The sequence below is a fragment of the Haliaeetus leucocephalus genome, unplaced genomic scaffold, assembly GCF_000737465.1.
Source record: "Haliaeetus leucocephalus isolate CR32 unplaced genomic scaffold, Haliaeetus_leucocephalus-4.0 Scaffold228, whole genome shotgun sequence".
NCBI classification, from domain to species: domain Eukaryota; kingdom Metazoa; phylum Chordata; class Aves; order Accipitriformes; family Accipitridae; genus Haliaeetus; species Haliaeetus leucocephalus.
Window position 1 is genome coordinate 22910831 of NW_010972664.1, and position 16919 is coordinate 22927749.

Genomic DNA, 16919 nt, shown 5'->3' on the forward strand with positions numbered 1-16919 from the left:
CTCAGGATGGAGAGATTCATGAATGACACAGCAATTAGTCCTTAAAATGCATTATTTTTGATAGACTATGCACATCAGTAGCTTCTGGAGGAAAAGGATAGTTTGTATTTTAAAGAGTGATAGAGTAGAAACTGACAGCCGTTGGGGTAACTGGAAAACGAGAAACAAGTGTCCTTTATTTGGTACCTGCTGCTTGTCTACACAAAGAAGAAATAGCAGTACTGTACATCTGCTTTGAGAAAAATACCATCCCATAACATGAAATGGCTTCGGTCCTCAATTCAAGCATTCTTGTGGCAGTGAGTTAACCCATTGGGATTCATGGAGGAAGTAATTTGAAGGGTCGCTCTTTAATTCACGAGAGGGGGATGGAAGAGCAGCAATGATAAGAAGTTTGCTGTTTCTGGGACTCCAGAATTCTGTCCTTGACCTTTCTCTGAACAGACTGGCAGCCATTCTACATCTGCATTTATCTGGAGGTGTATGGGGTGGAAAGTGCCTTTTTCTTTTTGTCTTTTTTAAACAGAAGAGGCTCATTTTCCTCTTTCTCCTTTGTACCCAGAGAGATTTAGGAGAACAAGGCAATCGAGTGCAGTTTTAAACTAATAACAGCTCTCATGGGATAGGAAAAACTTAATTTGAAAACACAATGTATCTGAACTTTGGAAAATGACTAGCTCTTCAGTAAGTCACTGAATACTAATTAGAAAAATAAATTAATGCGGGACCAGTAAGAAGAATCCATTTATTAAGCTACTTCTAATTTTAAATAAACAATTACTTGAATCAGTATTATTTACTGTATCAATTACTTTATCGGGTCTCAAATTATTTTTAAGATACTGCTGCAAATTACAGTAACTTAAGTAACTGGTATTAAAGTAAAAACATTGAGATTGGAGTTTTTTCCAAGCTCTGCGTCTTCTGCCCCTTAAACTAAAGTAAGTGTCTGGAAAAAAGCATCCGACAGCATTTTTTCTTCTTAGATCATGTGATGATTTCTATGTCTAAGTTAGTGTCAAAGATGAGTGAAGGAAAATTTTATGGGGGAAATGCTACTATAAGGTACAGGGAGGTATATATCATAATATGATAGAGAGAAAAGCTTTTATATATAAAACTTCATATAAAAACATTTTCTGAGGGGGACAAATAGCACTCACTCCCTTTAGATCTGATCCTGTACTGCTGTCGCTCACTGAAGAGTTCTTCCACTCACTTCAGTATGAAAACACAACCAAGATTTTTTTTTACAGACTCAACCTGTGCACTAATTAGGAGGGAAAGGAGCACCTCGCAGCTCTTTTTCAGCAGAGGGGCCAGTCACCATGGCGAAAGGATTTGAGAGCTATAAAGGCTATTCCCCTTACGCAAAGAATAATTTGAGCTGTAAGGATTCCAGAACAACAGTAAAAAAAAAAAGAGATTGAGATATACCCGAAAAGATGAAATTTCTTTTAGCAAATAAGTGAAGACTGAAGCAGACTCTGTTTAAGGGATACTGTCCAGTCCAGCCAAGGAGTACTTGGAAAAAAAACCCATGCAGGTAGCAGCATCTCATTTCTCATAAACTAATGGAAGAAGAGACTCTTCAGTTTCTTTTTCCACTCATATGTAAGAGATGTTATGTTGCTTCCAAGGAAGATCATGTTGGCTTTGTACTGGAGCACCCAGAAGAAAAGGAGTTTTGTAAACTAAATCAAAGGCAGTTTTGGGCTTCTGTCATACACATATCTGCAAAGAAGGTTCCATGAATAGTATCCAAAGAATGAAATTTAACTTTTTGGAAAAATCCAGACTGTGTGGAAAAATATAAAGCAACAAACTCCTGCTGCTTAGCTCAAGGGGAGCATTTTTAAGTGCCATATACTGTATCCTCCTAGATAAATCACAAGAGACTGTTTTTCTCATGTTGTCATCTCTGTTTATTTAGCTAAAAGAACCAGGACTAATAAGAGAATGTTTTTTACCATGTGACAGGATTTGTGAGGAAGGGAAACTTAGGCTCCTTCCTACCCCTGCGATATGCTCCAGACTGTGACTGTAGCTTGCCAAATGAACTAAACCCACATCGCTGACAGTGAACTACAAACCAAATGCTTACTCATTGTCTTTTTGGATGTAAGCATACAACACAGATCTTTCAGCATTATTTTGAAAAGGGAAAATGAGGCGGCAATTTTATAGACTTTATTTTTAATAGCTTAGAGGCCCTGAGAATGGCTGCCAGTCTGGACAAACACAAACTCCTTAGAAAATTCAGACAGGTACAGAAAAAAATTCAAATCCTGATGCTGCTGGTGCAGTGATGTTGCTTTTTGTTTTTGCTTTGTTCATGCCATCATCAAACAAACAAAAAAAAAAAAAAAGAAAAATAAATTCTAGGTATTTGGAACCCACCCGACCTGAAGAGGTGACTGGTGTGTTGTTCCTTGCAACAGCGAACAGCAGCAGCAGCAAGTTCCTCTCCCCACATGGGAAAGCCTCTTCTTCCTTATGCTGCTGCGTTTATATTAAACAGTAGATTCCATGTCTTGCTAGGGTTCAAAGCACATGAAGTCTCTGTCCTGCAAATACCACACTAATGTGTTTTGGTCATGTATAAAACAGAACTTTTAACTTAGCTATATGTGAAGAGCTTCATTTCTCACGCCGGTACTTGCTTGATTCAGAGGTCTAGTTTTATCAAGTGTCTGTCTCCTCTCCTGCTTAAAGTCTCAAGTGGTCCATGTAAACAAAACAGAGCTGAAAACAGTCTCTCTTCCTCTTCATAGAGCTGTTTTTATCGATATGCAGGATTTCCTGACAGTGTGGCGTTGGCTAAATGTAAAACAGGCAGAGGATGAGCTTCTGTGTTAAAAACCCAGTTGTCTAATGGTAGAAGGTCATCATTGGAGAAAAGCAGATACAAATACCTAGATATCAACACAGAGAGAAAAAATGGTGGGTATTAAAGCAGAGCAATAGACAGGCAGCGGCAACACAGCAGCTTCAAGCCCCACCAGACAGCAGCTAAAGCTATGAACAAGTTACTTGCTTTCAATCTTTGTATAGCACCCACACAACCTGCCCTATTATAATGATCTGAAGAGTCATTTTTATTATGGTCGAGCCCTTCAATGAAAAGTTGTTGTAAAGACAGCATTTTAAGCTTTCCAAGTAACTTTTGTTTTTCAAGACTCCTTTCAAAGACTTGCAATGTAAACCAAACATCAAGACACCAAGCACGAGGATTTGGGGGGCAGGGGAGCACAGAAGTTCACAAAAAATTCTTCTTAATGGAGTAAACCCAGTTGGAAATGACTAATCCTTTTTAATACAAATCAAAGATTTTGAGGAAGCACAAGGGAAGGCACTAAGCCATGCCAGATATCTGACTTGTCATCACCATGCTGGAAGCTGGTTCAGCTTCTGGTGGGAGGAAATGGGCCAATATATTGTGCAGAGGGGATTCATAAATGTTGTGCATTATAAAGCAATGCAGAGCAATTGAAGCGTGTAACAAAATTAAGGTTTCTGGACATATGTGGAAGAAGATTATTTCTTCATTCTTTTTTCTTAACACGCTTTTTGAACGTGGCTGTGCTATACTTTGTAGGATATATTGGTGGTAGGGATGTTTGTCAGGGCTTTCAAACTCAATTGCTACAATTCAAAAGGCATTTCCCTTGTTCCAGAAAACCTGACTGTGCAAGCGTAACATCGCGGGGGTACAGGACCTCTCAGCTCCTCCTACAGCCTGCTTTCCTGCCATCCAGAAAGCGGCAGGTCTTGCAGCACTTGACAAGGAAGGGGGGTCACTCCCATCAGTGAGCTCTGTCACATCCAAAACGTGCACACAAGTTCTGCCTTCGCTCTGCGGAGGCTGCTCTTACTTCTCAATCAGACACTGGTAGTGTCTACCGTCTACAGTCGTGTGTCACTGCCTGACCGCTCTCCCATTGCATTTATTTGCCAGTTGTATCCACAGCACAACCCAGTCAGTGAAGCTCTACTTTTTCTTCCCTTCCTCACCAATTAACTGTTTACAGATAAAAACTTCTTGCTGAGATGATTCAGTTTTGTTCTGCATGTCTAGTCTCGTTCTCTACATTTTTCATTCATCTTTAAAACACCATACCTTTCCTTTCCTCCTTACCCCTACCTTGCTTTCTCCCTCTGCAGCTCTCCAAACTCTTTTTCACCACAGCAGCAATGTTTTATCTTACTCAAACTCACCTTCCTCATCTGATTCACGCTTTTGCTTTGAATAACTCAAGCAACCTGTTTCTACATCTTGCTGCTTCCCACTCAACAGCTACCTCCTTACCTCTCATACTGCTCAAACTCTCATAATCTGCTGAGTATCTTGAGCCAAAGTATCCAAGCAGCAACAATACACGTTTGGGAGAGGTATCAATTTTGAATTTGAGGGAAATGAAGATGCGGAGTTACCATCAATAGCAGAAATGATCACAGCAGGCATTCCGTAACACACATTTTATGTCCCACTTCTGACGGACATCTTCATTTTCCTCATGGCATCACACCCAATCCTTCTGTCTTTATTTTCATAGCCATTTGAGCTATCCTGACCTTACATTCTCTATTTTATCTCAAGGTAACACCAGTTTCTGGTTTGGCTATGCCAGTCGCATCAATGTCAAACGTCCAATATCCAGCTCTCCAATAACACTTTGTTTTGTCCCACAAGCAGGAAATCATCCAAACCAAAAGCCAGTAAAAATTTCTGAGTTCCTTCCTAGAACTGCCTTCTTTTGCAATGCTTGCACTATAGTACGTTCAGTTACTGAGTGATGCATCAGTGAATTTTCAGATCTCCTTGTGATTATTTAAGATGCAGACAGGATTCTGGCGATACTTCAAAGGTCAGCCTTGTCACCGCAGAAGTCCCTTAGGAGCAGATTTCATTCTCTGATTTGGCTTTTATAGGCAGATCAATCACATAAGATCAGCTCCTGGGGAGGTATTGCTTGGTATTGGAGGTATTGGACCTGTTTGAAACTGCTGCCTCTCTCTTTGGAGTATAGCTTTTAGTCTCCAGAAAATGAACTTGAAGAAGTAAGTGAAATAAAATTAACAAAGACAACAGAGGAGGTAGCAGTGGCTTTCTTTTTATAATGATAACATGGGAAAACAAAGTATTGTGATTATGTAGAGGAATTTGGTAAGGAGCCAGCAGAAGGGGAGAATAGCCAGACTCTCCCCTTACATGGGACGAATTCGGAGCCCCTTCTTGCCAGTGAAATGTGTTGTGGTGCCTGAAGTAGGCACCAGTACTGCCACTTTCAGGACCTGCTTTCTTGCCGCTGCATTTTGAGCTCCCAATACCCAAACCCAATCTTCACATATATCTGCTACAGCTAAAACCTGAAAATTTGATATTGCTGATACTGTAAACTCTGCTGCTGTATAGAAACGCTGTTTGTTCTGCAAAGCCTGTATGCCATGCTAGACTGCTAAATGGTTACAACTGTCTTTTCGTCATATCACTGGGTTGTAAAGACAGAAAGGGCACCTTAATGAGTCTTCGTTGCTGACAGGTTTGTGCAACAACATATGCATCATCCCTTCCATCACACATTGGCAGAAAGTGGTATGGATATGTAAGCAGAGACAACAACTATGTCTCCTAATAGCAGCTCTGGCCTCATTCACACTGCCAGCAGTGGCTTCTGTCTATGGATTTAACCAATTAAAACATTCCCCAAACTGTTATGCAGGAAGAAAAAAAAAGGGGTAGGGAATACAGCCAACTTGGACACTTTTCTTCCAAAAGTAGACAATTCACAAGATTTCAGGGAGGTAACCAATACAGGAATCTTGGTAGATTTCAACACCAGAATTATGTTAGCAAATTTGCTGGTGTAACTTGAGTATCAAGAAATTTGTCACACATTAGAAGACGTTGCTTCATCGGCAAAACCCCAGAGCAATCACAACCGTGTGACAGAACAGTGCTATTGATAGCTGCTTTGTGTCAATGATGAAGGAGATGAGCAGCCATGACACGCTAGCTCAGTTTTAAAAACAGATCTCTTAATAAAATCCCCGTAACATATTCCTTTCTTTATACTAGTTTTTCTTATTGTATGTATCATCTCCATAAGTTAGAGGTTACAGCATATTCTAGTATCACATTTTTTGTTATTAATTAAAAAGAAACATAGTGGAAGACCAATGACTGAACATTTTACCTTCAACCAAATATGCAACAGAGTGCTTTAGCTTCTGCAGGGTGGACTACAGGTGTCCTACTGATTTGACTGAATTGAAAATAAGATTATAAAATATGCCTGATATTCCTCCTTACACCAAGAAGCATTCTAGAAAAATATGTTGTGGAATAAATACAGAAAAATCATCCAAGGGCACAAAGGACTTTTGTTCCATCCATTTACTCCCTTCCAGTGACATGCACAGGAGAAACAAGTTCTACAGTATCAGAGCATGGCACATACTTGTATAAGACATGTCAAGTCAGTGTATCTAAAAAAAAAAATATATCTTTTGCACAAGGAATTTCTTAAAAGGAGATAACCTTCTCCTCTGCTGTGATGACAGAAATCAAATAGAAATCTTAAAACCTAAAGCTCTCTCAGCACAAGCTTCTTGTATAGGAAATTCCGCTTGTATTTTCTGCTGGTGAAATGGGCTGAGACCTGAAAGCTGGGGAAAAAAGCTTAACGAAACCATAAACCACCCTGATAAGATATGAGCTTATTTGTTGAGCCACTGTATTCTAGAATTCAGATGCTAGCTTTTACAGAAGATGTAGGAGTGAAGAGAACTTACTTCAAAGTTTCAGCAAGGAAAAAGCTCTGCTGTACATCGTCATATGTAGGAGATGAGGAATAGACATCCTTGACCCCAGAAAAGCCACCACTGACTCGGCAATACTTGTCAATTGCCTGCAAAGAAGAAGGGAAAAGAAAAGGAGAATTTAATTGTAGAGCAAAATATGGAAACATTAAAGGATTAGGCTTGATCAACAAAGGAGGTAGCTCTTTCCGTGCTGCATTACTCTGTTGTGAATCTCCTTGACAGAGGATGCTGTGGATGTTAACGGTTTACGCTGACCAAAAAAAAATGAAAAGGGACTGGACACATACAGAAGTAAAAGTGCTCCAGGGCTACTAATGACACCACGTTTGGCAAACTGCTAGATGCTAAGAAAGTATTCTTGGGAAGAATACTTTCTTTCCTGGGTATTTACTGTTGACTGATACTGATGACAGGACATGGACTCAGTAGACTTTTGCTCTGAGCTGGTACGGCTCCTCAGAGGTAACACTGAGTAGAACATACATCCATCAGTCAATCAACGCAACATATGCTATGAGGTGCATAGGAAGATGACAAATGTCCCTGGATTTTGCAGCTGGAAGAGTTTGAAGAGTTATAGGAACTCTGTGACTAGTAGCTAGTCATAGGGACTTACTGAAAATAGGAATAAAATACTGTACTCATCTTTAGGGACTGTTGATTTCATCTTATAAACTCTTCTAGCTGCTGCTTTCTCCCCACATTTCCATCTCCTACATGTGCTCTTCTCTGTTTCCCCTTTATACAGTTGAAACTCAAGTCAGCTTGTGTGCTGGACTGCAGAAGAGCTCTTTATCTTTAAAGCATGAAGTTTAAATCCATAAACATTCCATGCAGAAAGGGGCCAATGGATCCGTGATTCACAAATCACCCAGCTAGTCAGCTCCAACACAGTACTGCAAAAAGCACAATGGAAGAGGAGGAGACTGGAAAGAACGCATTAGTAGCTCAGAGCACCTCTCGCCTACGCTTTCATTATTCCACTCACATGCACGACCTTACAGCACACAAGGATATCAGCCATTAAAACCGGCCCCAAAGAAATGACTCTGAAATGATTCACAGGTTATTTGTGCTTCCCTGCTGCTTTGGCAGTGCTTCCTCAGCAGACACCGTCTCTTTTAATAGATTCATGCAGGGACAGAAAAGACACAGTGATGAAGGAAAATGTTTGGCTCGGGATGTCTGTCATTACCAACTACCGAACGTAGCTACCTGTAGTTCAGTAATCTATGATTCAGGCCGTCAGCCTGTATGAAGTTTCTCTCCGCATGGTGCTTTAGGCCCAGATTTTTGTTAATTCTGATTTTTGCTAGTTATACTCAACAGAAGCTGAGTGAAGTCAAGGCAGGGGAGCAAATAGATTTTGAATGATGTCCCTTTTTATGCAGAGAAAAACTCAATCAATCAAAATGAACTCTTCAAGGTCCTTACTATAGCCTTTGCATACTAGAAATACTGGGAGACAAAGGAGAATTTTCCACTGGACACATGCATGAAGAATGCTGGCAGATGCCATCACTGAAATCAGGAGGAAAAGTGGAAAGGCAAATAAGCAAGGCACCTAGGACAGTAAATCACAGCACATCAGGTACTACAGCTAACCTCCTCCTGCTATACACTCTTACCCTGTGGAAACGTGAGGTTGTTCATGGATCAAAGAATAATCCAGACTACAGAGTTCTTTCAAATTTCTGAAGACCAAGATTTTTAAAGAATCCAGAGAAGAGACTGGCAAAAGGATGTTATTGGACGCCTGTGGCTCTAGAGCCTGAGCTTATGCCAAGAAAGGTACTGCCTTTCTTGGCAAAATCTAATTCTCACCGTAATTCATATCTCAAGTGGAACTTTCTCCAAGTTCGGATGGAAACGCTCCCTCTTTTGTTGGGACTTGAGCCTAAAAGGAGAAAGTGTCTGGATGAATACTTTTCAGATCTGGTTACTGGTGCAGGCTAGGGCTACGCTGAGACTATTCACATGCTGGGATTAGGGTTGCCCAGCTTTCCTCTACAGTCTAGAGAGAAAGGTGTACGTGACACGTCTAGCCCAGCAGCATCACACACACGACAATCTCTGTCTGCATGCTCCTGCACATCACCAGTGATGCTAGTTATCACATGGCAGCCAAACAAAAACAAAAACAAAAACAAAAAAAAAAAGAAAAAAATTAATTGTTTGGCTGACTTCTGAAGAAATAATACTTACACTGTTTATGGAACCATTTGCACGTTCCTCCCCACAAGCCCTACAGCCACTAGGCAGGCGTGGTGTGAATAAACAAGAGCCAAAGCACTTTTGCTTTCTAGGCAGGAAATGAAGTGCCTCCTCTTGCCACTATCCCCTTTTTTATAACAGTGCAGAACACGACCTTGCCTCTGCTTTGGAGTGTGGCAAAATGCAGAGGAAAGCTCCAGTGGTTACAATCCTGCCAGAATTTCTAGCATGCAGAGTCTGACCTTGCAGGTGTTCCTCTGGTCAACGATTCAGTAACCCTGACGCTGTGCACCTCAGCTCGGACAGGAGAAACTCGCCAGGGATTGTGGCAAAAGGAGGAGAAGGAACGAACGGTACCACTGTTAGGACACTGTCTCCTTCAATTCCTTTATTCTGGAGACTGCAGACAATAGATAGCACTGAGATCCTGCTGTGTGCTGCAGAGGTCTCATGCTTGGATAACTAAGTGAAACACTGGTGAAGCTAGCAGGCCTAGAAGCCTGAAGAAAGAAAACATGTGATATATATTGATTTTTTTTTTCCCTTACAATTACCAAGTAGTCTTGTACCTTCAGAAATTTCTCCTTAGAGAGACAGACTCTGGCTAGACTGGAGTTCAGGATAGGCAGAGGATTTATCCTAGCTGGTCAGAGATCTGGACACTGCAGGTAATAATGAGCTGTAGAGGAAAAATTCCTCTGAAAGACTGCTATACAGCTGTTCATCCAAATATAGATCAACAAATTGTCCTTGACTCAGAGGTGTACAGAACTTCAAGACACTGGCTGAAAAGTTTGGTGCTGTAGACAGGCTGCTTAGAAGGCACTTGAAATTTGCAGTGTTCTGCTTTCACACAGACCTCGGAGTACTTGGTGTAGGGGTATCTGATTTGCCACCTGGATACTCTTTCATTCAAGAGCTGAAGACCAGTCTCCTTGATAAAACAATGCTAAATTTATTGCACCCTAGAATACAGGGAAGTCCTAGATGACTGGAAGGGTATCAAGGTAATGCTACTACTATGAGGCATTGGGCAGGCTGAATACTTTTAGGATGGCATACCTGATGTTAGTTCCAAACAACTACAGAAACACATGTAAAAAATACTGACGAATAAGCGGATAATTGACACCAATCAGCATGGTTTTATAGAGAACCATCTTGCTCTCAAGCTTGATTTCATTCTTTGAGGTCTACAAATTGACAAATAGAGGTAACTGCTGAGCTGTAATAAACTTAAAAGTTTCTAAAGCAATTGATATGGTACCATAAGATGTTACAATAAGACAAAGCAGCACTATACCATATCAGTATCACTATCTTAAAACTGACTGACAGTGCCCTAAGAATGAACCGGCAATGTAAAATCATCACCAAATACAGCTGCTTCTCACAGAGATCCACAAGGAGCAGTCTGAAGTTTTATCAATCACTGCAACGCTGCTGCTGGCAAAAACGACCCAGGTAACAGCAGTGTAACCTGGCGGTTACTGGAGCCCAAACAAAATGAGTTTCATATAACCAGGCACATAATCCTAAATCTAGATATAAAGGCTGTGTAACTGCAGAACCAGAAAGTAGAGATGCTTCAAAGAATTCAGTGGCCACATGAGACAATTCAGTACGAGTTCCTGCTAGGATATTGTGGCAGGTGCACGCGCAGGGACAGTAAACAGTAACAGGGATATAATTTTACTTTTGCACAGGGCTGTGGGTAAAGTCAAAACCAGAATATGCAATTCTAGAACTCATTTTTAGAAAAGGATGATGAACGGATGCGGAGGCAGACATTTGGAGAAAATGCTTCACAGCGAGAGACAATACAATTTGTTTAGCATCTTAAGTAGACTTAGTAGCAAGTTTATTACAATTTATGAAAACTCTTTGGAAAGAAAACATGGGGGAATAAAAGACATTTTACTATGGTATAGGAAGTCATAGGAAAATCCAGTGATTGACAGCTGAAACTAGACAAATTCAAATAGGAAATAAAGCATATATTTTTAACAGTACAAGTAATTCAATAATGGAATAAAATACCAAAAGAAGTGGATTTTCCAGTTCCCTTTATTCAAACCAAGAGTAGAACAGAAGAATATGCAACAGCGTACTCTTGCCAAATACACGTCTTGGCTCAAAAATGACGCAAAGTGAAATTTCAGGGCCTGCCACATTCGGGGAGATCAGAGTTGATCTAAGTTCTTTGGAAATAAAACTGGAGGTGCCTCTAGATCAGACCCCAGCTCCCTCAGTTCCTCTAAGGGTGTTTTTGTGGATGCATGTGTGACTCTTCTAGACTATACCACCAACATGCTCATAAAAACTGTGCCAGTTTCTCCACCAGCTGTGGTTCTCAGAGCTTCCAACCCATGAACCGTGAACCCATGTTTCTTTTACCTCCAACCTATGCCCGCCTCTTTTCTGTCTACTTTGCTTCACTAAGTAGAGAGCTATAGGTCTTCCAACTCCATCTTGCTGTCAATCTTCACCGTAAGTAGAAACTCTGAATGAATTCTGCAATCTCCATGGTGCAATCCTATTTAGTCAGATACACAAGTCCCTAACAAATAGCTGAACCCTTCATTCACACAGCTTAGATTAGTAATTGGCTTTACATACCTATTGTGAAGTGGTGACTCTTATTGCTTTCAAATAATTAGCCTAAAAAGGATTTTAGTAATTTTCTGTATTTACCCTGAATATCTTGCATGTGTATTTCTGTAATACTTCAGCCAGCCCCCCAGCATACCATCATCCAATTTGGCTGACCCAGTACAATTGAGATGGATGTTGTCTTTAGTGCTAAGTATAGTATTAGGGAGAATTAGCCTTTTTTTTATTAGGAAGGAGAGAGAGACCCTGTCACAGGTATTTATGATCACTGAGGGAATATAAGATTCAACTTCCTGGTTTTTCTACCACAGACACTGCATTTGGAGAGATGTGACAAAACAGGCCTTGGTCAAGGCACAAGATCTACACTAAAATGCCCAAGTTTTGTCCAAAAAATCTAGATAATAAAGCCAAAAAGAAGGTGCCAATCCTGAAATAGATAAAGTACAGCACATAGATCTGCATACACACACAGTCCAGCCCTCTGTGCAAACTCCCATTGATAAAAGGCAGCGTGAGATCTGGGCTGGGAGTGCTAAAGAAACTTAAGTAATGCAGTATACTTAAAAGCCAGGTGGTTCTGCAACATATCCTTGATCATCTCTGAAGAGTTCCTAAAATGACAGAAGCAGACCTCTAACATATTGGTGAACTAACCCAAATCCACTCGGTTAGGGATGTATTCATCCATCCAAAGAAACAAACAAGGGAGACCACCAAGAACCCAGTCATCAAACACCACATTACAGCAGGTTCAATGCAGAAAAATAAGACCATTTAGAACTCAGAAACAAAACTCAGTTTCCCCAAAAGTTTAAAAGAACTGCTAGACTTCTGATGAAGAAACTATCATTCACCATGAAAGGTCTGTAATACAGATTTCAAAGTATGCTTCAATGGTTGAAAGGCAAAAGAAAAGCAAATACAGACAGTGTTGTACAAGAGCAGCAAGTCAACTGCTCTGTGTGTCATACCAGATTCTTCTCTATTTATAAATGGAGGAATAAACCAGAGTTGTGTGTGGTAGGGAAGAAGGAAAAGTAGTGAGTAGGTGTGAGAAGTAAACACAATAACTTATTTTCCATATGCAGGGAACAGAAAACCCTGAGGAACAAAAAGCTTCCCAAACTTCTATGTTAGTATGATGGTGGGGTAATAAAATCTGTAAAGCAGGAGGGAGAGGTATGCAAAACCATTTACGCAGAGTTCAAAAACATTTTAAGGCTATGTTGGATAAAGAAAGTTTTTATTGAGGAAGCAAGCAAAAAAAGTCATTCCGTAAGGACAGAGGCAGTTAAGCACATGGGCTGCTTGATTTACACAGCTTCGATGAAGGCTGACGGAGAAAATAAAATCCTACTCTGCACACAGAGAAAATTGGAGGCAGGGGAGGAAGAAGGGAAGGTTTGGTTTGAAAGCGTTAATGGGGGCCAAGATATGAAGACAAATGGAGAAAACTGAACAAAATGCAATTCAAAGATATGCTATGCAGTGTGCTTAAGAGACAGATCCTGGCCTGAAAAAATGTACATTTGTAAATTCTTTAATTTAGTACAAAGGACCCAATCTCAGCCTAGATCATCCAGCCATAGCTTCTGACAGAGCTGGTGTTAGATCAGCAAGCATTTGTAGTACACACGCTGGCAAGGAGTAAGTTACTAAATCCGTTTCTTTGTCACATTAGAAACATGCACGGTTTGGGCAGGAGGGATGATGTGCCTCAATGTTTGATGTTTTGGAGAGAGCAGCAATGCACTCTGGAATACAAATGTGACAAATGTGAAACCTCTCTCCAGAATAACATCATGTTGGTTATAACGGAACAGTCTACAAGGCAAAACCTAAGCAAGACTAAGAACACAATCTTAAAATACTTGGATGCTTCCACATGATTGTAACTGTGCTGAGGGAAGGATAGGGATGAGCTCAGCTAAATATTCTGAACCTGCCTTAACTATCTTCCACTTGATGAATACAGGTTTCTCAACAGATCTCTTCCTCCAAGTACTTTTTCTGGGTCTCTTGCCTCTGGAGCAAAACTGGTTTTCACCTGCAGAATAAAGTTTCTCCAGGCTCTTGGTTCACCTCTTCCTTTGCTCTTCCCTCATCTCCTTTGGCTGCAGTGAAAATATTTCATTAGCGTCTTGTTATCTTTAATGTTTATGCTCATCTCTGAAACTGGCTTTGACCTGTGTTTCCAAAGACTGCTGGAGCTGTAGCGGGGAAGTGGAGAAGCAGTAGTAATTCACGGATCTTGAAGATGACCAGAGAACTGCTTGGCCAGCAAATTAGTTTTGCAGGAGCCCAGTACAGACCAGCAGGTGGAAGCAGTGAGAAACATGAGACCAAAAAAGGCTCCCAAGTTCAGCCCTAGGAAGCATTTAAAGGACTAAGTCTTTTGGGGATTAGAAATAATTTTTACAATTAGAATATTACACTGTCATGTGAAAATAAAGCCTAGTTATTAATACAGCTATAGTTATTCCATAATCTATGACTACCAGATAAAGGCGTTATCCATCTACGTACAAAGGATGAATGAAGGAGGCCATGACCTCAGATCTGTGTCAAGAGTCTTACAATGAACCTGGGCTTCTGTAGACCAGTACAAGCATTTCCAATGGGAAAGACTCAGAAGCATTTTCACACTCGGGAATTTGATTAAAATATTCAACAACTAGATTTAAACTCAGGAAAGCAGCTATACAAAAAAACGCAACAATCTCTAAAATACCTTAGCAACAATTTTTAAGTTCTGCCTTATGTGCCATTACTTAATGACTTTATTTTATGATCTACTTCTTGCAATGCTGTAATTTTTTGTTATAGTTGAGTAAATCTAAACCGACTGGCAAATTTTTCCTTCCAATCAGACAACTAAGAAAAGAAAAAGCCATGATACCAACCCACATATAGGTATGTACATGCTATCTAGTCTACAAACCATCTGAGAACAGTTGTCCTACCACTTGTGTTTTAATAGCTGACCAAGAAGAAACTGTAAGAATAGCTTTGTCTTTTATTCTAAACTGAGTGCGAACACCTGCTTAAAGTTATTTATAATACACTTTCATTTCCCAAGATAAATTAGCCCTCTTGGGGGCTGTGGACTACTGATAACAGTAGGAGTCATGACCAGTGGATTCTATTTCCATGCCTAAAACTCATCAGCTGTATAAAGCTGAACACATCTCTCATCTGTGCATCTGATTCAGCAGTTGCAAAACAGGAATAACTGCATGCACCCCCATATGTACCCTGGTTTACAGGAACTTGTGAAAAATCGATTACCATTTGAAGTGTTTCAGTACCACGACACTGACGTGACTACAAAAGGAAAATACATAGAATTAAATTACTGACAGATAATTAATACAGTTACCTGCGTTGCTTCCCAGCCCCACTGCCTGTACTTGGGATCATGGGTGAATCTCCACATATACCAGTAGGTCTCAATCACCTCTGGTCTTAGGATGTAATACTTCTCATTCTGCCGCACTGCCACCGCCTCTACACCGCCATCAAATTTAAATGCTTCTGGACCCAGCTTTAATGCTGCAGAGGAAAGAGGTAAAAAAGAAAAGAAAGAAGAAATTTATTCTTTACAAGTCTTTGCAGGAAGGGTGGATAGGAGACTGCTATATCCCAAGCATGTGAGAAAAACAGAAACTAGCTTGCCTTTAAGCAGTCCCATAAATATTTTCTATTGTTGCAGCCTATAATTTTTCTTATGAATAATTTATCCAATGCCTGTGAGAAAACTACCTATCTTGACAGGAGTACAGTAATCCTCTTGAAAATTAATGAAATGCTAAGAATATAAACATATTAACACATTCGATTATAGGATAAAATTAAAGTGACTGACATCAGCTCTTTACAAGCAAAAGAGAAAAAAAAAGGGGGGGGGGGGGGGATGTCAGCAGAGGTTTTGATGTCCTTTGATCCCACCCAGAACTGCAGGAAAAGACCTTAGAACAAAACCAGGTACCACCATCTCAAATAACCTGCATCTTCATCCAAACTCTCTTGGTTTAGGGAAGGGCTGTCAGGCCACCATAACTGATATGCTTCATAATGTGATCCTCAAGTAAAGGGTTTACAACTAGGCAATGAGAACTTAGCCACACCTGAAAATAAATCTTAGTTCAGAGATTCAATATTTCATCCCTTAAAGGAAGCTGTAATGGCCCTGTGCCAGCAACTGGAAGATTATTCATATAAGGTGGTACCTGTAGAAAAACTGTCTAAAATATGAAGATGCAATTACAGACTTTTTTTTTATTACACAGCTACACATTATTCCTCAAATAATAATGCACTCTTATCTATAGCTGCACCCCACCCTTTGCTTTGGCAGACAATTTTTAAGGCACGGAACTTTGAAGCCGCACTCGAGGTTTAAAAATTATAAAAGCAAATAATCATGTAATTCCTATGGGCTAGAGGCTCAAATTAACCATGGTCTCATGAGTCTGAAAGGGGAACCTTAGAATACTACAATAAAAAATATGAGCACCTCCCAGTGCATGGCCCAGCAGGAAATCTCCCCCAAAAGTTCCTTAATCTTTTTGTTTCAAGGGAGTATGGCTCTGGATGCCAACAGAAAAAAGCACCACTTTCTGCTTCAGCTGCGTGCATGGTAAGGAAAAGTCCATCAAGAAATGTTTATGATACTTCTTTCAAAATGGGCCATTTTACCAGTTTCAGTGAAAAAAATTTACAAATTTTACTGCAAAATCAATGAGATTAGATACAGAGTTCTACCTATCCAAGATTAAGAAGATAAGAATGGCCATACTGGACCAGACGGCAGTTCTGTCTGGTCCAGTATCACGTCTCTAACAACAGCCAAAATCAGACAAGGATAGGGAAGAGGAAGAACAGGCCAAGTATATGAGATACGTTTTTCCAGCTTCTCTACAAGTCACCACTTTTTTTGAGCTCGAGGCTTCTCCCAAACTAGACATACTTTTTATGTGGCCAGTAATTCTTAATAGATTTATTTCCCAAGTACTTACCTGGTGTTCCCTTAAACCTCTGTAAAAGCCTTAAGCAGCCAAAACAACCTCTGCTAAGGAGTTCCACATCTTTAATACCTCTTGGGTATAAACCCACTTTTTTTTGTTCTTTTCCATTTTCAGCTTGGTTCCTACTAGATTCATTCAATAGTTTCTAGGTTTTGTCTCGGAGAAGAGAGTGAACATCTGATTCCTATCCACTCTCTCCAGTCTCCTGGTGATTTTGCAAATCTGTTGCATCCTACC

General features: G+C 40.2%; 1 protein-coding gene across 2 annotated transcripts in view; it reads right to left on the reverse strand.

The window, feature by feature from the left end:
- Positions 1-550: 550 nt before the first annotated feature.
- Positions 551-16919, reverse strand: part of MAN1A2 (mannosidase, alpha, class 1A, member 2) — a 141032-nt gene continuing 124663 nt past the window's right edge. Inside the window, exons 11-13 of one of the 2 annotated variants that reach the window (XM_010567515.1) lie at positions 15035-15207; positions 6796-6911; positions 551-2915 (exon numbers count right to left, since the gene is read on the reverse strand). In XM_010567515.1, the coding sequence (XP_010565817.1) occupies positions 2783-2915; positions 6796-6911; positions 15035-15207 (422 nt within the window). In that variant the 3' untranslated portion in view covers positions 551-2782. Of the gene's footprint in view, positions 2916-6795; positions 6912-7659; positions 7722-15034; positions 15208-16919 lie in introns of those variants that run through there. The other variant, XM_010567516.1, reaches the window with a different exon arrangement.